At 41.4% G+C, this 24,485-nt stretch overlaps 1 protein-coding gene across 1 annotated transcript in view; it reads right to left on the bottom strand.

Annotated features, from left to right (window-relative positions):
• Positions 1–22,968, bottom strand: part of adra1ba (adrenoceptor alpha 1Ba) — a 29,216-nt gene extending 6,248 nt beyond the window's left edge. Inside the window, exon 1 of the mRNA XM_060935180.1 lies at positions 22,002–22,968. Within this exon, the coding sequence (XP_060791163.1) occupies positions 22,002–22,968 (967 nt within the window). The remainder of the gene's footprint in view (positions 1–22,001) is intronic.
• Positions 22,969–24,485: the final 1,517 nt, after the last annotated feature.

Here is a 24,485-nt window from a genome sequence, read left to right as displayed (position 1 = left end):
CGACCCTGTAGAACAGGATAAAGCGGCTACAGATAATGAGATGAGATGAGAATGTGCAGAACACGATACTTGCGAAAATCACAAAGAAACAGAAGTTATGGCTGATTAGGTGTTTTTACAAGATTTGACCTTGGTCACCTTGACCTTGACCCACCAAAAACAATTGATGTCTTTGTGTGAGCCTAGTGAGTTGTCCTGTACATTTTGGTAAAGATTGGTCAAGAAATGACGACGCTAGTGCACCAACAAACAAACAAACGGACAGATCAACATACTTGCAAAAATGTCTGATTTTTGCAAGTAAAAAATACTATAAACAGCAGTAAGCCACAATAAATGAAACAAAGTCAATATTTGGTGTGAGACGGGGGTGTCGTGGCTCAGGTGGCTAAGGCGCCATACCATAAATCCGGGGACCTGGGTTCGATTTCGACCTGAGGTCATTTCCTGATCCCTCCCTGTCTCTCTCTCCCGCTCATTTCCTGTCCTGTCTCTACACTGTCTTATCCAATAAAGGTGAAAAAAGCCCAAAAAATATCTTTAAAAAAAAAAATTTGGTTTGAGACGACCCTTTGCTTTAAAAACACGAAGACCAAGTCATCTATATCCCCCGCCCTATATACCAAGTTTCAAGATATTATTTGTCACATTTTTCAAGTTCTGCTGCAGGAACCCAACCCTACCTCTTTACACTGACCTCAGCAGCCCACGGCATAAACCCACCGGACCTTTGGTCCAGGTGAACTAAAAATTAAAATTTCTCACATTTCTTAGTATCAAAAGGCACATACAGTATACATTACTTAATCAACACATATACCAACTTTCAAGACCATACCGCTCATAGTTTTCAAGTTCTGCTCCAGAAACAAAACCTCCTTAGACCTGAGAGACTAAGTCTGAAATTGTTTCCATGGAAACATGAACAATTTTAAATTTCTCAAATTTCTTAGTATGAAAAGGCACATCTACATCACCTTGTTAACATGTATTACCAAGTTTCAAATCCGTATCATGAATAGTTTTGGATATATGCTGCGGAAATGAACATTGCTCTTAGAAACCAAGTCAAAATCAATTTTTAATGTAAAAATTTGAAAAAAACTTTTTTTCAAAAATCTAAAATAGCAAACGGCACCAGTTCACATGTTGCTTGATATGTATACTAAGTTTCATGACGATATCTTCAGTAGTTTTAAAGATATGGCCAAGAAACGAAAATGTGACCGCCGGATTGACGGAACCTGTGTCTATATCCCCCGCCAAACTTCGTTTGGGTGGGGGATAAAAAATAATAGTCAGCACAATGAGTGCAGTTTGATAAGGAAATGAGCTGTAGGTTTTACTGAGCATCTTACAGAACCAGCCACAGTTCTTCTGGACAGGGGCGTCACTAGGAATTAAGCTTTACTGGGGCACTGCCCCCCCGACACACACACAAAATGCCCCCCCTGCACAATGCACCTTAACATTCCTGTCCCCAACCTATGCAAAGTGGATAATTCTCATGCTCTCGTGGATGAAGTTATGCGAGGAATAGGTCAACGAGACGGAAAACACATCCCAGTCCCCAAAAAATGTATTGTTGGCATTTGGGCTTTTAATGCATGCTGATGCTAAACGTGTCACCTCAACTCTCACGATTCACGAACTTAGCTGGTTAGTTATGACTGACTAGCACATAGCCTACAACCTTAATCTTACCTCTCTCACCCTCCTCCTCATCTGTCACTGTTTCCCTGCCCCTGTCTCTGCTTCATGAGAAGAATTGTCTGATATCCATCTGGAAAAGTAATTTAATTTCGTTTAATTCGATGTAGTTTAATGGGTTTGTTAGAATATGGTTTGCTTAGTTTTGGTGCAAAAACTTCGCGCTACCTTAACTCATCCAGAGCCCGTTCTCTGACTCATCCAAAGAGTAGACTCATCTCTCCAGTAGGCTAAATGGACTCATGGCACGCCGCACGTACGCTATGTTTACAGTGAGAATCTCCCTAGTGACCTAGGCCTAGTGACGCCCCTGCTTCTGGACACTTTGACTGTCACACTTGCTTCTTAATTTTGCACCAAAACCCAGTATCCTTCATCGTTTTCTTTTTTAATCTGAAAAGTGCTCTCTTATGTCATATGCTGCTCAGATACAAACTTTTTTTCTGTAACATTTAATTTTGTGCTGGAAAACGAACGTTTGGAACTCTAAAAGGTTTTTGTACCGACTCCATAATGTCTCATCTCATCTCATTATCTCTAGCCGCTTTATCCTGTTCTACAGGGTCGCAGGCAAGCTGGAGCCTATCCCAGCTGACTACAGGCAGAAGGCGGGGTACACCCTGGACAAGTCGCCAGGTCATCACAGGGCTGACACATAGACACTCACACCTACGGTCAATTTAGAGTCACCAGTTAACCTAACCTGCATGTGTTTGGGGGAAACCGGAGCACCCGGACGAAACGGGGAGAACATGCAAACTCCACACAGAAAGGCCCTCGCCAGCCACGGGGCTCGAACCCGGACCTTCTTGTTGTGAGGCGACAGCGCTAACCACTACACCACCGTGCCGCCACTCCATAAGGTAGAAGTCATAAAATAGAAGTCTATAACAAAGTTTGCATGAAAAAAATAAGGTGCCCAAGACTTTTGCACAGTACTGTATATTTAAGGATCATTTTTCATGTGGCTCATTTACCGCATAAGGCAGGAAACCATGGAAGACACAATCTGTTAATAGTATTTATCCGAGATATTAAAGTAGACACCAGGACTCGAACTTGCACACAGGCCCTTAAACAGACCTGAATTACAGTCTTTTATTGCCCCCTTGTGTAATTTCTCTACAATAAGTATTCATGTCCGTACTTCATCTAAATTCTATTAGCATGGCAGAATACATACACAAAGGGCACAGAGAGGAACGATTAACTTCCTGAAGGTCACAAACATGGAAAATATTTCTTCCAAAATCATCCCTGCAGGACAAACACAGCTGACCCATAGTGCGAGGTGGCCAGCTATAGGAGAGCAGAGCATTTCTGCCATAAAAATTAAAGTAGACGATTCAGTCCTGACCTGTTTGGGTGTATATGTGGTGGGAACGCTACCTCATCGTTATTCCCATACCTCAGCACTCTCCTAGCAGCTCACAAGGGGAGAAAGCCTGGGAATTAGAGAGCCCTTAAAAAGACTGGCATTTCCTCTACATTCCTCTATGAGACCTCAACAAGATTCAAGGCTCTACAGGATCGCACTTGACCGATGCAGCAACAAATCAATTAATCCTGAGCAGATTAAACAATGTAGACAGACAAAAGGATGAAGGATTTATATGGTTGTCTTTTATAAAGCATAGCACATCATCAAGTCGGCCTTGACGAGAACTAATAAGTGTACATGTGTAGAGGATAAATTAGGGTTATTCAACTAAAATGTATGCTCGTCCAATTTCATAAAACTTCCTTGCTTACAAAAGGTCTGGATAAGCAAATAGCATAGCAACAGTTACCGTTCAATGTTACCATTAGTGATTATTCTGTCCACATTCACTGGAGCAACTGCATGCTCTGATTGGCGATTCTACTACTAGGATATCAGCTCATATACTTTGAGTAGAGAAAAACAAAATGGCAGAGTGTATTACTGAACCAACAGAGGATGAAATGAAAACTACTTGAAAACAACCCCCCCAAAATTCTTATCAAGTATTTAAAAGAAACACAGAAATAGCTAAAAAAGTATAATCCCCCACCCGCACCCAATAGCGCCTGTTCCACACTCCAGCCCAGTTGGTGGCGGTAATGCATCTTTAAATTGGTTTGCCAACCACCAAAAAAAAAAAAAAACAACCCTAAAGAAGAAGGAGAAGAAGAAGAAAAGCCCAAAAATTACAAAAAAGCGATAAAATATGGAATAAAAGTATTTGATGTTAAGAACATATCTTTTTTTATTTTCAAGAATTATTATTACAACCCCGATTCCAAAAAAAGTTGGGACAAAGTACAAATTGTAAATAAAAACGGAATGCAATGATGTGGAAGTTTCAAAATTCCATATTTTATTCAGAATAGAACATAGATGACATATCAAATGTTTAAACTGAGAAAATGTATCATTTAAAGAGAAAAATTAGGTGATTTTAAATTTCATGACAACAACACATCTCAAAAAAGTTGGGACAAGGCCATGTTTACCACTGTGAGACATCCCCTTTTCTCTTTACAACAGTCTGTAAACGTCTGGGGACTGAGGAGACAAGTTGCTCAAGTTTAGGGATAGGAATGTTAACCCATTCTTGTCTAATGTAGGATTCTAGTTGGTCAACTGTCTTAGGTCTTTTCTGTCGTATCTTCCGTTTTATGATGCGCCAAATGTTTTCTATGGGTGAAAGATCTGGACTGCAGGCTGGCCAGTTCAGTACCCGGACCCTTCTTCTACGCAGCCATGATGCTGTAATTGATGCAGTATGTGGTTTGGCATTGTCTCATCTCATCTCATCTCATTATCTCTAGCCACTTTATCCTGTTCTACAGGGTCGCAGGCAAGCTGGAGCCTATCCCAGCTGACTACGGGCGAAAGGCGGGGTACACCCTGGACAAGTCGCCAGGGGTTTGGCATTGTTATGTTGGAAAATGCAAGGTCTTCCCTGAAAGAGACGTCATCTGGATGGGAGCATATGTTGCTCTAGAACCTGGATATACCTTTCAGCATTGATGGTGTCTTTCCAGATGTGTAAGCTGCCCATGCCACACGCACTAATGCAACCCCATACCATCAGAGATGCAGGCTTCTGAACTGAGCGCTGATAACAACTTGGGTCGTCCTTCTCCTCTTTAGTCCGAATGACACGGCGTCCCTGATTTCCATAAAGAACTTCAAATTTTGATTCGTCTGACCACAGAACAGTTTTCCACTTTGCCACAGTCCATTTTAAATGAGCCTTGGCCCAGAGAAGACGTCTGCGCTTCTGGATCATGTTTAGATACGGCTTCTTCTTTGAACTATAGAGTTTTAGCTGGCAACGGCGGATGGCACGGTGAATTGTGTTCACAGATAATGTTCTCTGGAAATTTTCCTGAGCCCATTTTGTGATTTCCAATACAGAAGCATGCCTGTATGTGATGCAGTGCTGTCTAAGGGCCCGAAGATCACGGGCACCCAGTATGGTTTTCCGACCTTGACCCTTACGCACAGAGATTCTTCCAGATTCTCTGAATCTTTTGATGATATTATGCACTGTAGATGATGATATGTTCAAACTCTTTGCAATTTTACACTGTCAAACTCCTTTCTGATATTGCTCCACTATTTGTCAGCGCAGAATTAGGGGGATTGGTGATCCTCTTCCCATCTTTACTTCTGAGAGCCGCTGCCACTCCAAGATGCTTTTTTTATACCCAGTCATGTTAATGACCTATTGCCAATTGACCTAATGAGTTGCAATTTGGTCCTCCAGCTGTTCCTTTTTTGTACCTTTAACTTTTCCAGCCTCTTATTGCCCCTGTCCCAACTTTTTTGAGATGTGTTGTTGTCATGAAATTTCAAATGAGCCAACATTTGGCATGAAATTTCAAAATGTCTCACTTTCGACATTTGATATGTTGTCTATGATCTATTGTGAATACAATATCAGTTTTTGAGATTTGTAAATTATTGCATTCCGTTTTATTTACAATTTGTACTTTGTCCCAACTTTTTTGGAATTGGGGTTGTATATAATTTTTTCACAACTTGCTCCTGTCATTTCAACAGTTTGTTTACGCAAAAATTATTTTGTTGGATGTTTTGTATAAAGTTTTTATTGATCGAATTTGCAAAAAATAAAAATAAAAAAATGCTCTGTTTCTCAAAGTCCACTGAATGTGGATAGAATAAAATAGTTATTCCACTCAATCTTGTCGTACATGGCTTATAGCCAACTCAGTGCTACGCACCTCGTTGGCTTTCAGCTCATGTGCGACCCAATTTTGTAGAATAACTGTTAATTAGTTTATGCCTATAAATAATACTTATGATATTGAAGTGGTCATATTTTGTAAAACTCTGAACAGATGAATATACAGTACCAGTGAAAAGTTTGCACACCCCTACTCATTCATAGGTTTTTCTGTATTTTGTATTTTCTACATTGTAGAACAATACTGAAGACGTCAAAACTATGAAATAGCATCTGGAACATATATAGAATTATGTGGTGAACAAAAAGATGTTAAAAAAATTATGTTTCATATTTTAGATTCTTCAAAGTAGCCAGCGTTTACCTTGATGGCGCTTTGCACACTATGAGCATTTTCTTAACCAGCTTCATGAGGGAGTCACCTGGAACGCTTTTCAATTAACAGCTGTGCCTCATCAAAAGTTCTCATCTCATCTCATTATCTGTAGCCGCTTTATCCTTCTACAGGGTCGCAGGCAAGCTGGAGCCTATCCCAGCTGACTACGGGCGAAAGGCGGGGTACACCCTGGACAAGTCGCCAGGTCATCACAGGGCTGACACATAGACACAGACAACCATTCACACTCACATTCACACCTACGGTCAATTTAGAGTCACCAGTTAACCTAACCTGCATGTCTTTGGACTGTGGGGGAAACCGGAGCACCCGGAGGAAACCCACGCGGACACAGGGAGAACATGCAAACTCCGCACAGAAAGGCCCTCGCCGGCCCCGGGGCTCGAACCCAGACCTTTTTGCTGTGAGGCAACAGCGCTAACCACTACACCACCGTGCCGCCCTCATCAAAAGTTAATTAGTGCAATTTCTTGACTTATTAATGTGTTTGAGATCATACGGTAAATAGTAAATAATAATAATACAGTAAATAGCCCTATTCCACAACTGTAGTAATCCATATTATGTCAAGAACTGCTCAACTAAGTAAAGACAGCCATCATTACTTTAAGGCATGAAGTAACTTAATTAATAAAAATAAAGAAAAACATTGAATTAGAAAGTGTGTCCAAATTTTGACTGGTACTCTACATCAGGTTTTTACTTTACCATAGAAGATAAATATATGTTATTTACCAGCTGGGAGGTCAGTATCGTGAAATACCGTGACCGAGGTCTTGAAAGTACTGAGCGAGACCCTCTGGGCCAAGGTCAATATTCAAGGCCGAGGTCACGGTATTTCACCATATGGACCGACCTTAAGCTGGTAAATAATATATATTTTTTCATTACGAAATTCTAACAGGAATGGCGGCTCGGCTTGGTTTTCCCAAAAGGGAAAACCAAGCCGAGCCGCCATTTTGAATCCTCATTCACGGCTGAAATGCAAATGGCTTCCTCCTCGGTATACAAGTGCACTTCCATGGCAGGAAAAAAACTACATTTTGCTGCCTATGTAGTCCCCTATTTATACAAAATTGAGTCATTCAGGATTCAGCCATGTTTTTGCTCAGCGTTAGCAAATTACAGGTTTTAGCTTTCTCCTAAAATGTTTTATTTTATTTCTTCTTCCTCAGGGGAGTAAAACTCGCTTTTGCTGTGAAGACTGTCGTTATCGCTATCCATGCTGTAAAATTAATGCTATTATGCTGAGAAATGCTGGCAAAAATGTATAAGATTTTTGATAATCTTATAAATAAATCTTCTAAAAAAAGAGAAATGTTGACAAAAAATGCTACTATGTTTGTTGTTGTTGTGAACGAGCGAGTCGTCAGAGGTCCATAACCAGGGTCCGTACCGTAGGATACGGACCCGCTCGCCAGCCAATCAGAGCACAGGATTTGGACCGCGAAAAAAATAAACACATTTACACATTCCATATGGTGAAATACCGTGACCTTGGTCTTGAATACTGACCTCGGCCCAGAGGGCCTTGGTCAGTACTTTCAAGACCTCGGTCATGGTATTTCACGATACGGACCTCCCAGCTGGTAAATAACATATATATATTCATTCTGTTTGCATCAGCATTGTTCAATCCAGTTTACTAATCAGACCATAAATGAAAATCTATGTTTTTTTTTTTCCATTTCTGACTTAATGTATCTGACTCTGGTCTGATGTGCTTCCATAAGCAAAATAATTTACATAAATGTGTATGATTGGATAAGCTCCAATAGAGGATCTGTTACTCAAATTCAAGTTCAGAAAAGTGGAGTTGCTGAACTATGGCCAGATTTTCCCATACAGTACATTAAATAGCTTTGCTACAGTATTTCTTCCATTTAGTCTACGATGTAAACACTTACAGTGGTGCTTGAAAGTTTGTGAACCCTTTAGAATTGTCTTTATTTCTGCATAAATAGGACCTAAAACATCATCGGATTTTCACACGTCCTAAAAGTAAATACAGTTAGGCAGTTAGGTCCATAAATATTTGGACAGAGACAACATTTTTCTAATTTTGGTTCTGTACATTACCACAATGAATTTTGAATAAAACAATTCAGATGCAGTTGAAGTTCAGACTTTCAGCTTTAATTCAGTGGGTTGAACAAAATGATTGCATAAAAATGTGAGGAACTAAAGCATTTTTTAAACACAATCCCTTCATTTCAGGGGCCCAAAAGTAATTGGACAAATTAAATAATTGTAAATAAAATGTTCATTTCTAATACTTGGTTGAAAACCCTTTGTTGGAAATGACTGCCTGAAGTCTTGAACTCATGGACATCACCAGACGCTGTGTTTCCTCCTTTTTAATGCTGTGCCAGGCCTTTACTGCAGCGGTTTTCAGTTGCTGTTTGTTTGTGGGCCTTTCTGTCTGAAGTTTAGTCTTTAACAAGTGAAATGCATGCTCAATTGGGTTGAGATCAGGTGACTGACTTGGCCATTCAAGAATATTCCACTTCTTTGCTTTAACAAACTCCTGGGTTGCTTTGGCTTTATGTTTTGGGTCATTGTCCATCTGTATTATGAAACGTCGACCAATCAGTTTGGCTGCATTTGGCTGGATTTGAGCACACAGTATGTCTCTGAATACCTCAGAATTCATCCGGCTGCTTCTGTCCTGTGTTACATCATCAATAAACACTAGTGACCCAGTGCCACTGGCAGCCATGCATGCCCAAGCCATCACACTGCCTCCGCCATGTTTTACAGATGATGTGGTATGCTTTGGATCATGAGCTGTACCACGCCTTCGCCATACTTTTTTCTTTCCATCATTCTGGTACAGGTTGATCTTGGTTTCATCTGTCCAAAGAATGTTCTTCCAGAACTGTGCTGGCTTTTTTAGATGTTTTTTAGCAAAGTCCAATCTAGCCTTTTTATTCTTGAGGCTTATGAGTGGCTTGCACCGTGCAGTGAGCCCTCTGTATTTACTTTCATGCAGTCTTCTCTTTATGTTAGATTTGGATATTGATACGCCTACCTCCTGGAGAGTGTTGTTCACTTGGTTGGCTGTTGTGAAGGGGTTTCTCTTCACCATGGAAATTATTCTGCGATCATCCACCACTGTTGTCGTCTGTGGGCGTCCAGGTCTTTTTGCATTGATGAGTTCACCAGTGCTTTCTTTCTTTCTCAGGATGTACCAAACTGTAGATTTTGCCACTCCTAATATTGTAGCAATTTCTTGGATGGGTTTTTTCTGTTTTCGCAGCTTAAGGATGGCTTGTTTCACCTGCATGAAGAGCTCCTTTGACCGCATGTTTTCATCACTGCAAAATCTTCCAAATGCAAGCACCACACCTCAAATCAACTCCAGGCCTTTTATCTGCTTAATTGAGAATGACATAACGAAGGAATTTCCCACACCTGCCCATGAAATAGCCTTTGAGTCAATTGTCCAATTACTTTTGGTCCCTTTAAAAACAGGGTGGCACATGTTAAGGAGCTGAAACTCCTAAACCCTTCATCCAATTTTAATGTGGATACCCTCAAATGAAAGCTGAAAGTATGGACTTTATGTCCATTATATAATTATAACTTGAATATGTTTCAGTAAACAGGTAAAAAAAACAAAATTTGTGTCAGTGTCCAAATATATATGGACCTAACTCTAAGAGAACCCAGTTAAACAAATGAGATAAAAATATTATACTTGGTCATTTATTTATTGAGGAAAATGATTCAATATTACATATCTGTGAGTGGCAAAAGTATGTGAACCTCTAGAATTAGCAGTTAATTTGAAAGTGAAATTAGAGTCAGGTGTTGTCAATCAATGGGATGACAATCAGGTGTGAGTGGGCACCCTGTTTTACTTAAAGAACAGAGATCTATCAAAGTCTGATCTTCACAACACGTTTGTGGAAGTGTATCATGGCATGAACAAAGGAGATTTCTGAGGACCTCAGATAAAGCATTGTTGATGCTCATCAGGCTGTAAAAGGTTACAAAACCATCTCGAAAGAGTTTGGACTCCACCAATCCACAGTCAGACAGACTGTGTACAAATGGAGGAAATTCAAGACCATTGTTACCCTCCCCAGGAGTGGTCAACCAACAAAGATCACTCCAAGAGGAAGGCATGTAATAGTGAGTGAGGTCACAAAGGACCCCAGGCTAACTTCTAAGCAACTGAAGGCCTCTCTCACATTGGCTAATGTTAATGTTCATGAGTCCACCATCAGGAGAACACTGAACAACAATGGTGTGCATGGCAGGGTTGCAAGGAGAAAGCCACTGCTCTCCAAAAAGAACATTGCTGCTCGTCTGCAGTTTACTAAAGATCGTGTGGACAAGCCAGAAGGCTATTGGAAAAATGTTTTGTGGATGGATGAGACCAAAATAGAACTTTTTGGTTTAAATGAGAAGCATTATGATTGGAGAAAGGAAAACACTACATTCCAGCATAAGAACCTTATCCCATCTGTGAAACATGGTGGTGGTAGTATCATGGTTTGGGCCTGTTTTGCTGTATCTGGGCCAGGACGGCTTGCCATCATTGATGGAACAATGAATTCTGAATTATACCAGCAAATTCTAAAGGAAACTGTCAGGACATCTGTCCATGAAGTGAATCTCAAGAGAAGGTGGGTTGTGCTGCAAGACAGCGACCCTCAGCACACAAGTCGTTCTACCAAAGAATGGTTAAAGAAGAATAAAGTTAATGTTTTGGAATGGCCAAGTCAAAGTCCTGACCTTAATCCAATTGAAATGTTGTGGAAGGACCTGAAGCGAGCAGTTCATGTGAGGAAACTCACCAACATCCCAGAGTTGAAGCTGTTCTGTACGGAGGAATGGGCTAAAATTCCTCCAAGCCGGTGTGCAGGACTGATCAACAGTTACCGCAAACGTTTAGTTGCAGTTATTGCTGCACAAGGGGGTCACACCAGATACTGAAAGCAAAGGTTCACATACTTTTGCCACTCACAAATATGTAATATTGGATCATTTTCCTCAATAAATAAATGACCAAGTATAATATTTTTGTCTCATTTGTTTAACTGGGTTCTCTTTATCTACTTTTAGGACTTGTGTGAAAATCTGATGATGTTTTAGGTCATATTTATGCAGAAATATAGAAAATTCTAAACGGTTCACAAACTTTCAAGCACCACTGTAAATAATTAAAATAAATCCTGAACTTACACTCTTTAAAACAGGTTACTAAAAGGGGTTAATTCAAAAGATAAAAGTTATTAAATTCTCTGAGAATGAAAATCCTCTGTGGTCAGGTTCTACACAGAGATACAAACTAAAGAACCCTTGAAGGTGTTTGATGGAATATTTTTGTTCAGAGTGTACTATGGGAAATAAAAATGATGACACTGGATAATTTTTTGAAGAATAGGGTTTTGTTCAATTTTTTTTTTCAAAAATAGTTGACAAACTATCTTTTGAAGATTTGAATATCTATTGGCGCCCCTGCATGTATATATAATTGTACATGTTCCACTGTTTATACATTTTCCAAACAACAATCATAATACCGCATATTTAGAAAAGTTTTTTTTTTAAATAAATCATACAAAGGTCAGCATTAGAGCAAGATGAACTGAAAAAACTCCCACACATAAAGGCCTTTCTGGATCATACTATTCCTTCATATCACTAGTTTCCATCACCATTCTCGCCAAGACAAATAACATTAATCAGTGTGTTTTTCTGGCTGTTGAACTGCATTCTCGATGAATGAAGTAGAAATACCTGGAAATACATTCAATCTTCTTTATTTCTTTGTCACTTCCAATTTTTGTAAGCTCATTCAGGTGTCAACTGCATGACTACCCAAATTACTTATAAATAAAAATAAATAGGATGGCTAGTCTGGCTGTATAACTGGATTTGGTACACTTACTTTACTGTACATAACATATGGAAAATAACTCTGTAGCATGATGTACTGTATCATGTATTAGAAAACTGCAGTAGTTTTCGTGGCCCAGAGTCCATTGCAGGTTGCTGATTTGCTGTAACACACCTACACTCTCATTATCTCATTATCTCAAGCCGCTTTATCCTTCTACAGGGTCGCAGGCAAGCTGGAGCCTATCCCAGCTGACTACGGGCGAAAGGCGGGGTACACCCTTCACAAGTCGCCAGGTCATCACAGGGCTGACACATAGATACAGACAACCATTCACACTCACACCTACGGTCAATTTAGAGTCACCAGTTAACCTAACCTGCATGTCTTTGGACTGTGGGGGAAACCGGAGCACACCCACGCGGACAACATGCAAACTCCACACAGAAAGGCCCTCGCCGGCCCCGGGGCTCAAACCCAGGACCTTCTTGCTGTGAGGCGACAGCACTAACCACTACACCACCGTGCCGCCCCACACCTACACTCTCAGAAATAAATTGTACTCTTCCTTGTTGTTGCTGTAGTACCATCAAGTGAACATGTTTTCTACCTTTCGTATGCATATTTTACCTGTAAACATGAATGTAGTGTACCTTTAAAGATAATATACAAAATTGGACCTTAAGGATAACTGCTGTACCTTTAAATCTTTGCTTAAAAATCTAATTACAGGTTCAACACACACATTTTCTAAGGCATAAGCCATTAAAAGGTCCAAAAAAAGTACAAAGGATGTACCCTTGATGGCACCACTCCAGCAACAAGAAAAAGTACAGCTTGGTATTTTTGCTCAAAGAGCACTAAAGCTGGTTATTAAATGGTAAAATTGGTGTATTTAAACTAGGAAATCAGTGAATTATGCTGAACTTTAGGCTTCTAGTCCTGGATCCCTGCTATAAGGGTCTGATTTAGCACGCTTATACTGAATTAAGGACAAGCCAAAAGCTTAAAATCCTCGTCCTAGAGTACTTCATATTATGCATATTTTAGTATTACTCCAAATCAGAAAAAGCTGGAAGGGTATGGAAACTACAAATAAAAAAAAAGACTGTAGTGATTTCTAAATTTACTTTGACTTGCATTTCAGTGCAGACAGTATAAACCAAGATAGTTCATGTTTTGTCTGGTCAACTTCACTTTATTTGTTGATATACATCCATTTCTGCGTTTCAGGCCTGCAACACATTCCAAAAAAAGTTGGGACAGGAGATATTTAGGGCTAGTACAACAATAAAACAATTAACTAATGATGTGATTTGAAACAGGTAATGTCAGCAGGTGACTGTAATCATGATTTGGTATAAAACCAGTATCCAGGAAACGCCTAGTCTTTGAGGAACAAAGATGGGCCGAGGGTCTCCAGTTTGCCAACAAATGCATGAGCAAATTATTAAAATGTTTAAAAACAATGTTCCTCAAAGAAAGATATGAAGGGATTTGGATACACTGCCCGCTATTGTGCATAATATCATTAAACAATTCAAGGAATCTGGAGGAATTTCGGTGTGCAAAGGGAAAGGAAAGGGCACAAGCCTAAGCTGAACACCCGTGATCTCCGATCCCTCAGATGGCACTGCATCAAGAACTATCACTCATAGCTGATATAATCACATGAGCTCAGGATTACTTTGGCAAACCTTTGTCAAGCACTACGATACAGATTTACGGTACAAATGCCAGTTAAAACTTTACTGTGCAAAAATGAGGCCCAGTCCAGAAGCGCCATTGACTTCTCTGGGCTCGGAGGCATCTGGGATGGACCATCACACAGTGGAAACGTGTATTGTGGTCAGATGAACCAGTATTTTGGGTCTTTTTTATAAGAAATGGATGCCATATGCTCCGGACCAAAGACAAAAAGGACCATCTAGACTGTTACCAGCAACAAGTCCAAAAGCCAGGGTCTGTCTGGGCTCACGCTAGCCGCTCGCACGTCCGCAAATTGCGAAGTTTTATTCCAATTTGCGAAAAGAAAATCATCTGTATTCGCATTTTATGCGAAAGTCATTTAAAGTTTAAGCAAAATCAAACAATTGCGATTTCTCAAGATAAACAGTACCTTTCGTGTCCATCTTCGATGTTTTGATTTATAACCAACGCCCCTGAGTTTCGAAGCCTCTTAGACTACGTTCAGACTGCACCCTGAAACGACCCATATCCGATTTTTTTGCCCATATGCGACCTGTATCTGATTTGTTATTGACAATCTGAATGACACAGATCCGATTTTTTCACATGCGACCCAGGCCGCTTGGATATGTGGTCCTAATTCCGATGCATATCCGATATTTTCACATGCGACTGCAGTCTGACCGGACAGGTCGCATTCATGCGACCTACACGTCATCAACAAGAGACAAACGTCACTATTCTGCGTTGGCTAATCCCGCCTCTTTGGTGGAAAACAACAACATTTGTACAGTTTTCAGAATTTAAATAGACTTTTATAGAATTGATCAAGCTAATGGTGGATTTGGTAGGGACCTGGATGTTAAACCATCCTGTATTACAAGATTATAAGATTGTTCTGGAAATTTCCAGGAATTTTGACACCTTCGGTCTCATTAGTCTGCTGCCCACATTAATCAGATTATTGTGTGAGTTCCGCCTCCACCACAAAAACCACATCGCCAGGTCTCGCCTCATCTCCATGCTTTACTTGCAAACTTGAAGAGTGCGCTTTTTTTTGTTTACGTATTACGTAGATGTGCTTATTACGTGTCAATTTGCGCATGCGGGACACTTTTGGGTCGTTTTCCGTTCATATTGGAGATCGCATACAAGTCTCATATAATTGGTAATGTGAACGGCCTAACAAAAAAAAAAATCGGATTTCACAACAAATCGGATATGGGTCGTTTCAGGTTGCAGTCTGAACGTAGTGTTATTGGTTGACCGCAAATTACGTCTTCCAATAGCATCGGACCTTACATATAAAATGATCAATTTCCGAGTTGCGCTGATAATGTCGGCAATTCTTGCTCATTAGTGAACAAGATTATAGCGAGGTTTGTTTAAAATAAATTATCCGACTTTACGTATGACAAAAACTTATCTAAAAAGTGAGATAACGTATTAGAATATTCTGTTAGCTTTCTCAGTTGGGATTGTTACGTTCCCCGCGGCAAAATAGGGGATGGGAGAAGCAACAGAGATAAACCAAAACGACCCGGGAGGAAAAAGAGGACAAGGAGGCGGACTCAGGGCCGAAACGGAAACCGTTTTTATTCACAAAATAGAAAAAAAAAAACTAAAGTCACTGGTCTCCAAACAAAGGAAAAACAAACACAAGAGTCAAGTTCTCTCACCAACACTACAGCAAACAAACCACAACCAAACAGATCCGGGATTACGCACGCGCCTTTCCCCTTAAAGGAGCAGCACACTCTCGCTAGATGCGGCTCACAACTCTCTCTCTCTCCTAACTGTCACCGCCACAGCCCACCGGCTCTCACACACTCTCTCGAAAGGCATCTCCCTCTCACTTTTAACATGACCCCTCAACGAGGTGAGTGGGAACAGCTGCGTATAAGAGGAAGGGGCGTCCACCTGAGAGAGAGAGAGAGAGAGAGAGAGAGAGAGAGAGAGAGAAAACACATATGCACCCACACATAACCACACACACGACCCCTGGCACCAGGGCCGTAACAGGGATAAAAACACGATATAACCATTCTAAAGACGTATTTTCTACATAATATCAACCCTGACAGAACTTTGGAAGAACTCACAGATGAACCAGGATATATCGACCAAGTGTAGCTTGTTTTCAGAGCGTTTTGACGCACATGGTTCAAAGTTTTGACTGCAAGTGTTTCATTTGAGAAATTAATGGTGAATATCATTATATTTGGGTTATGAGATTAATTTATAAGAAACAACCATTGATTTTAACTCCCTGAGCTCCCTTCATCCTACCCATAAAGACCCCCCCCCAACACACACACACACATCTCAATCATGAACACACACACACACAATCCCAATCACACACATACACACATCTCAATCATGAACACACACACACTCCCAATTATACACACACACATACATACACACAATCCCAACCACACACATACACACATCTCAATAATGAAAACACACACACACGAGGCAATACCAGTGGTTGAGATGTTAAAATAGAATTTTGAAAAAAATATAATTAAATTAATATATTAGCAAGGCCAGCCACTGATATTGGTCAAGTCAGACACCGATGTTGGCCAGGCCAACTTGGCCAGTTCAAATTTATACATGACCTTGGGTTACCATGGACCTCTAAATGGCCTCTAAGGGCCTCTGCATGCTCTTGCGACAAGGCTTTCGCAGATAGCTTTTTGCAGACAGTTGTAATGTATCGTTGAGCGGGGAGTAATAGGCGTGCGCGATGTTATTCACCGCCACAACGCAAGGGGGCGTGAAGTCGCTAGGAGTAGTTGGTGGGTGTGGTTAGTGGAGTGTTTATCCTCCGGTTACTTATAATGACTAGAACTGGAGTCGTATAGATGTACGTACTTCCTCACTTCCTCGATCAACCGCTCTTCGTGCTGCTCCATCTTCGCTCGTGTTTTTAAAAATGGCAGTCGTGAAAACAAAACAAACCGGGAAAGTAGGGAAGCGGAAGTGCGTGTACAGCGGATGTAGAGTGGACCAATCAGAGCCCTCTTGTCTGCGACGCTGTCTGCGAGGCTTCTGCGGTGGTCACAATTTTTGGGAGGTGCGCGCAGAGCGTCTGCGAAGGTGGGGGGGCTACGCAGACGCCATCTGCGACGCTATCTGCGAGGACTGGGTTGTCAGCATAAATTGGCCTTAACTTCCAAACCATGGCAGATGAAGCTCAAGTTTGTATGAGCAGTTAATATGAAATCAGCATTTTCCTGAACATAGCATACATGACCTCGGGGGACCTTGAAAGGTCAGACTCAAGGTCGCTCAACTTGAATTGCCTATAACTCCCAAACCATGGCAGATAGAGCTCAAATTTGTATAGGCCACTAATATAAATTGATATATCACCTTTCCATTGAACATAGTTTATATGACTCTGTAAGGTTGCTCAACCTTGAATATTGTATACTCCCTAAACCATGGCAGGCAGAGTTCAAGTTTGTGTGATCAGCTAATATAAAGCCGTATAAGAGAATTCAAGAATAAATAAGCATGCTATGAACATAAATCAAGAACATGGAAAGACAAAGGCAGGAAACAAGCTTGCAAACACTATTGAAACACCAACAAACTACAATAACAATTCATTTTTCAATATTATGTCAGTGCAAGAAACATTTAGAAGTATAACATATCTTGCTAAAAAAATTACTTTGCTAAAAAGAAAATTGTTCTTTTAGCGTTTCTTGCTAAGCGAAATTGCAAATTGCTAAAGAAAAATTTGAGTCTTTAGCACTTTTTGCTAAAACAATTTAGGTCCTAGAGTGAGCACAGTCTGTCATGGTATGGGGTTGTGCCAGTGCCCTTGGCAAAGGTAACTCATACTTCTGTGATGGCAGCATTAATGCAAAAAAGTACACTGAGATTTTGGAGCAACATATTCTGCTTTCAAGACAACATCTTTTTTCCAGGGATATTTCAACAAGACAATGCAAAACCACATTCTACACACGTTACAAAGGTATGGCTGCAGAAGGAGAGGGTGCCCATCCTCTCTGTCCCCAATATAGAGAATGTGTGGTGAATTTTGAAATGAAAAATATGACAACGACGACCCTGTATTGTTGTACACCTTAAGACCTGTTTGCAGGAAGAATGGGACACAATAACACCTGAAACTCTTCATCACTTGGTGTCTTCAGTCCCTAAACATCTTTTAAGTGTTGTGAGAAGGAATGGCAACATTATAAAGTGGTAAATACTTCACAGTCCCAACTTTTTTTTAAACGTGTTGCAAGAATCAAAATTGAAATGTGTTTATTTTGAAAAAGTAATAAAATTCATGATGTAAAACATTAAATAATGTGCTGTTGTATTGTTTTGAGTGCAATATAAGTCAATGTTTATTAGCAAATCTTTTTTTTTCTTTCAGTTTTAATTTCAATTTTAAAATACCGTCACAACTTTTTCTGATCTGGGGTTGTATTCTTAGTGCACTTCAGCTGAGAAATGGCAATATAAGTGAGTTATTTACAGAGGTGGACAAAGTACCCAACTTCATTACTTAAGTCAAAGTACAGATCCCACTGGTCAAATGTTACTCTGATACAAGTGAAAGTTGTACAGTCAAATTTTTACTTAAGTTAAAGTACTGAAGTACTCGCTTTTAAAAATACTCAAGTATTAAAAGTACATTTTATGTCAACGCACTGTTGTATTATTGCCACAACGCTTACAAAACCTAATGCCTCTGAAGCAACTGACTGGATTTACTGACTATCTTGTAGAACCCGTAGAATAAATGCCTTTAAACACAGATGTCTACATTCTGTTTATTTGGCAAGATTATGCTAAAACTTATTTCTGAAAGGACTTCAGATAAGTTAACATTATTCATATTAGCATAACTCCGATTTTACATGCTAACTAACAATGTGGGCGGCATGGTGGTGTAGTGGTTAGCGCTGTCGCCTCACAGCAAGAAGGTCCGGGTTCGAGCCCCGGGGCCGGCGAGGGCCTTTCTGTGTGGAGTTTGCATGTTCTCCCCGTGTCCGCGTGGGTTTCCTCCGGGTGCTCCGGTTTCCCCCACAGTCCAAAGACATGCAGGTTAGGTTAACTGGTGACTCTAAATTGACCGTAGGTGTGAATGTGAGTGTGAATGGTTGTCTGTGTCTATGTGTCAGCCCTGTGATGACCTGGCGACTTGTCCAGGGTGTACCCCGCCTTTCGCCCGTAGTCAGCTGGGATAGGCTCCAGCTTGCCTGCGACCCTGTAGAAGGATAAAGCGGCTAGAGATAATGAGATGAGATGAGACTAACAATGTCCAAGTTAACTAGCTATGTGTTAACGTTAGCCGTGGACAAGGCTGTAGCAACTTTGTGAGCAAATCCACAGAAAGTAATTTGACTAACCAGACTGCATAGCTATTGCAATATCATTGCTTGCTCTAAAAGCACAGACAACTTCATTGTGAGCTTTCTCTTGGAATACAAGAGAAAATGTGCTAAACAATGTGCGTCAATGTGCTTCCGCAGGTTGGACAGTGAGCTTTTGTAGGCCATGATATGGTTCATTTTAGGCAAACAAAGCAAATAATCAAAACGAAATGAATCTTTAATCCTTTCAGAAAACTGAAACATGGGTTCATGGGCCATGGATGTGTGCATTCCCCAGAAGAACCGCCTCCTTCCATTCTGCCATCAACTGATTGCATTCAAATAATGCTGCTGAGAAATCATTGAACTTGATTTTATCCAGTCTATGGACATGACGTGACCCTAGTAATTACTGATAGTCTGTCTCAGTGTCACCTGCGAAAAAACCATTCACGTTTTAGAAAAGAAAAGAAAAAAGCATCCACTTTCAAAGCCACTTCATAGTAACGAGTAGAGTAGAGTGGGGGAAAAAGCCCCCCTTAAGGAAAATTCAGTTTTTCTCCAAGTTGAAATGAACCATGTGTTTAGTTTTAATCATAGTTTTTGACAACAGTGACATGAACAATAATGCCACCTAAAGTTTGCCTAAAGTTAATACTTAATTTTTTTCTTAAACAAAAACAAACATTGTGACAAGGGGGCCTTTTACCCCCCCAGTGGGGTAAAAGGCCCCTGAGGTGGAGCAATAGGCCCCCTCACTCAAAAGCTGTCTGGATAGCAAAAGTGTTTACTTAAGCCTATAATGTGAAAGAAACAAGAAAATATCCCTGAATTAATGAATAGATGCATTATTTTTATTATATTTCGTATTTTAATTTCAAATTTTTTTTTAATTTCAATTATTTTTAATATTAAGTTCAAATTACTTGCTTTACTCAACCAGATAAGCGAGATGTTATTAAAAACTATGTATCTGCTATTCAGAAATGTATGAAATACAGTAATTATGATAAAAGGAAACGATGCCCCCTGGGGGCCATTTACCCCGCCATTAAGGGGGCGTTTTACCCCACAGACTACACTTTTACAAAAAAGGGTCTTACTTTCAAAATGTGATTCAACTTTTTATACCTAATGTATTTTTTTTAACATACTGACTTGTCTACTCATACCACATACACAGCTGTGATATCTGACGAAATAGCAGCTATCTAAATACAGTTTTACTGATATCTGAAAATTATATCACTTACCATGAAATTTGATTTCTGTCCGCTGCGTTGCTGATATGCGATCCACAGTGGATTTGTATATCCCCGTTGTCAAGCCAGTCCATAGCAACAATAGAAATGTAACTTTGCACCATCTGGTGGTTATTTTGGGTAAAACAGGCCGGGGGCGTATTACCCCATGGGGGCGTATTACCCCACTCTACTCTAACGAGGACCTTGATAGAAATGTAATGGAGTGAAAAGTACGATCTTTGTCTTTCAAATGTAGTGAAGTTAAAGTCATAGGTTTAAAAAAATAATAATACTCAAGTAAAGTACAGATACTCAAAAAGTCTACTTAAGTACAGTACTCAAGTAAATGTACTTCGTTACTGTCCACCTCTGGCTATTTATAATCACACTATCTCTTATCACCCAAATGAGGATGGGTTCCTTTTGGAATCTGGTTCCTTGTGTCGTTTGAGGGAGTTTGCCACTGTTGTCACAGGCTTCCTTATCAGGGATAAATTAGGGATAAAATTAGCTCATGTTTAAAGCCTTTAATTTTCTGTAAAGCTGCTTTGCAACAATGTCTGTTGTTAAAAGCGCTCTACAAATAAACTTGACTTGACTATTAATTAGTGGTTTAGTTGAATCTGGTGTGTTGTGAGCACTGATATGTGCAGGACAAGGGGTAGTGAGGGGAACATTTTTTTATACCTCATATTTGAAAACAGCGTGCAGTTCATGTAGAAAATGTCAGCAATATAGCAAGGTTTAGTCGAGCCACGAAAGCAAGGGAAAGTCAAGTGTAAAGACATCCATCCATCCATTATCTCTAGCTGCTTATCCTGTATAGGCAAGCTGGAGCCTATCCCAGCTGACTATGGGTGAGAGGCTGGGTACACCCTGGACAAGTTGCCAGGTCATCGCAGGGCTGATACATAGAGACAAACAACCGTTCACACTCACGGTCAATTTAGAGCCACATGCATGTCTTTGGGGGAAACTGGAGCACCCAGAGGAAACCCACGCAGACAACATACAGAAAGGCCCTCGTCGGCCGCTGGGCTGGGCTCGAACCCGGAACCTTCTTGCTGTGAGGCGACAGTGCTAACCACTACACCACTGTGCCGCCCCAGTGTAAAGACATCTCATCTCATCTCATTATCTCTAGCCGCTTTATCCTGTTCTACAGGGTCGCAGGCAAGCTGGAGCCTATCCCAGCTGACTACGGGCGAAAGGCGGGGTACACCCTGGACAAGTCGCCAGGTCATCACAGGGCTGACACATAGACACAGACAACCATTCACACTCACATTCACACCTACGGTCAATTTAGAGTCACCAGTTAACCTAACCTGCATGTCTTTGGACTGTGGGGGAAACCGGAGCACCCGGAGGAAACCCACGCGGACACGGGGAGAACATGCAAACTCTGCACAGAAAGGCCCTCGTCTTGCTGTGAGGCGACGGTGCTAACCATTACACCACCGTGTCACCCCAGTGTAAAGACATTTTAAAAAATAATAATAATAATAATAAAATGAATATAGGAGATAAGGGTGATTGGAGTGATTTGGAGCTGGAGTATGACTATGAAGCACCTACCGATGGGCAGTACGAGGAAAAATGGTAACCAGCACAGGATGAACATGCCCACTACAACACCAAGAGTTTTGGCAGCTTTTTTTTCTCTAGAAAACTTGAGTAATTTCACATTGAGTGAGCTCCTCATTTGGCTCTTGCCCGAGCTGCTGCAGTCATCTTGGCTGTGTGAGCCTCTGTAGTGCACTCGGAGTGTGAGCTCACTGGAGTCATTGCGCTCCTTCATCACTCCAGCTTCCAGGTTCTTAGTGGTCCTTTTGGCGACGATGTAAACGCGGCAGTACATGGCCAAAATCACTGCTAGGGGGATGTAGAAAGAACCGAGAGAGGAAAAAAGCGCATAAAACGGCTCTTCTGTTATGGGACAAACGGTCTCATCCTCAGAAGGCGGCTCTTTCCATCCAAGCAAAGGTCCGATGGATATAATCAAAGCAAGTACCCAAACTCCCAGCATGGCCAGGAGCGCTCTTTTCTCGGTCACAATGCTCGGGTACTGTAAAGGGTACCGTACTCCAATGTACCTATCGATGGATATTACGCACAAGCTCATGATGGATGCTGTGCAACACAGGACATCTACGGCAGCCCAGATGTCACAGAAAATCCTCCCGAAGACCCAGTAGTTCAGGATCTCCAGTGTGGCGGACACCGGGAGCACAGTGGTACCGAGCAAGAGATCCGCAATGGCCAGGTTGATGATGAAGTAGTTAGTTGGGATGCGCAGGTGCCTGTTGCACACCACGGACAGGATAACCAAGATGTTGCCTACGATCGCGAACACTATAAATGCGCCCAGAAGCATGCCCACAGGCAGAGCCCGAGCCAGGCTGAAGTGTGCGCTGCCACCAGGCCCGGAGACCGAGCTCGAGTTGGAGCTGTTGGAGGAGGACGCGTAGGAGCGGAGCTCGCTGTGCAGTCCCAATGACGCGTTATTCCACACGCTTGCGGCATCACCAAGATCAGAACCCATTCTGCCAAAGCCGTGTCTCCATACCATGTGAGTCAGTGAGTGTGTGATCTCATCTGTTGCGCAGAGTTCAGCTGTCTTGCTTTAGAATGATCTGATTCGTGATACAAAGTCTTTCCATAGCTATAACGTGTCCAAAGCGCAATGTCGCGCTTTTTCCTCCAAACAGCACCATTCATGATGTCCCTGGGATGCTGTCCAAGTTGCTTATTGTTCGTGGGGCTCTTTTTTCCCTCCCCAGCAGCTGCCTGTGTGTGTGTGTGTGTGTGTGTCCTCCGCAGTGCTCTCGCTCCTGAGCCCGTTCATCCATGCGCTCCCAGTCCAATCCCTGCCCCTCCCTCGCCCAAACTAATCCCTATCAGACACGTCAAGACTGACGACTTGTAGCTGACGCAAAATTCCGGACCCGTTAAACTGATTCCCTGCAAACACACAACGTCGCCATGGCATTAGCATTTGGTTCTCCTTTGGTGATTTTTTTTAAAAGGGAACCATTTCCAACGTTCTGAGAACGTTCTGTTTTTATAATCAAAGTCAGCAGTCTTCCCAAAACATTTTGAGAACATTACATTCTCTTATGATTATATGACAACGAACAAAGAACATTCACCGAACGATGCTTTTAGTTATTTTCACTACGAGCTCACCAAATTCTGGGATCAGACCAGATGATGTGCATGTCTTTCATGATGGTCACCATTGCCCCTTTTCCACCAAAGCAGTTCCAGGGCTGGTTCGGGGCCAGTGCTTAGTTTGGAACCGGGTTTTCTGTTTCCACTGACAAAGAACTGGCTCTGGGGCCAGAAAAACCGGTTCCAGGCTAGCACCAACTCTCTGCTGGGCCAGAGGAAAGAACTGCTTACGTCAGCGGGGGGGCGGAGTTGTTAAGACCAACAACAATAACAAGACCGCGAAAGATCGCCATTTTTAAGCGACTAGAAGCAGCAGCTGTACAAACGCGAAGTCATCCATTATTATTATTGTTGTTGTTGCTGCTGCTTCTTCCGTGTTGTTTTTGCTTCGATATTCGCGCCAAGGTTTATGCAAACGTAGCGACGTAACTGACATATACAGCGACGTAATGACGTGGCTTCCCTTAGCACCACGAGCTATGGAAAAGCAAACTGGTTCTCAGCTGGCTCGCAAGTTGAACAAGTTGTGAACCAGCACCGGCCCTGGCCCTGAACCAGCCCTGGAACTGATTTGGTGGAAAAGGGGTAAATGTCAGATTAGGCAATCTCATACCCCTTTTCGACCAGCAGGGAACGGGTTCTTGAACCGGTTCCACTCAGGATTCTTTGAACTTTGGGGCCAGCTAGTGAACCGGCCTACGTTTTCACCAGTTTTAAGTGGAATGGCAGTGTGCACTGATTACCTGCGAGCTTTTGTTCTGCTGTTGCAGATATTTGTTTTCAGTTCATTTTTCCCCCACTTGTCAAATCAAATCAAATCAAATCAAGTTTATTTGTACAGCGCTTTTAACAATAAACATTGTCGCAAAGCAGCTTTACAGAATTTGA

Source organism: Neoarius graeffei, chromosome 12 (genome assembly GCF_027579695.1).
Source record: "Neoarius graeffei isolate fNeoGra1 chromosome 12, fNeoGra1.pri, whole genome shotgun sequence".
Lineage (NCBI taxonomy): Eukaryota > Metazoa > Chordata > Actinopteri > Siluriformes > Ariidae > Neoarius > Neoarius graeffei.
Note: the sequence above shows the minus strand (reverse complement) of the source record. Positions and strands in the feature narration are given on the sequence as shown.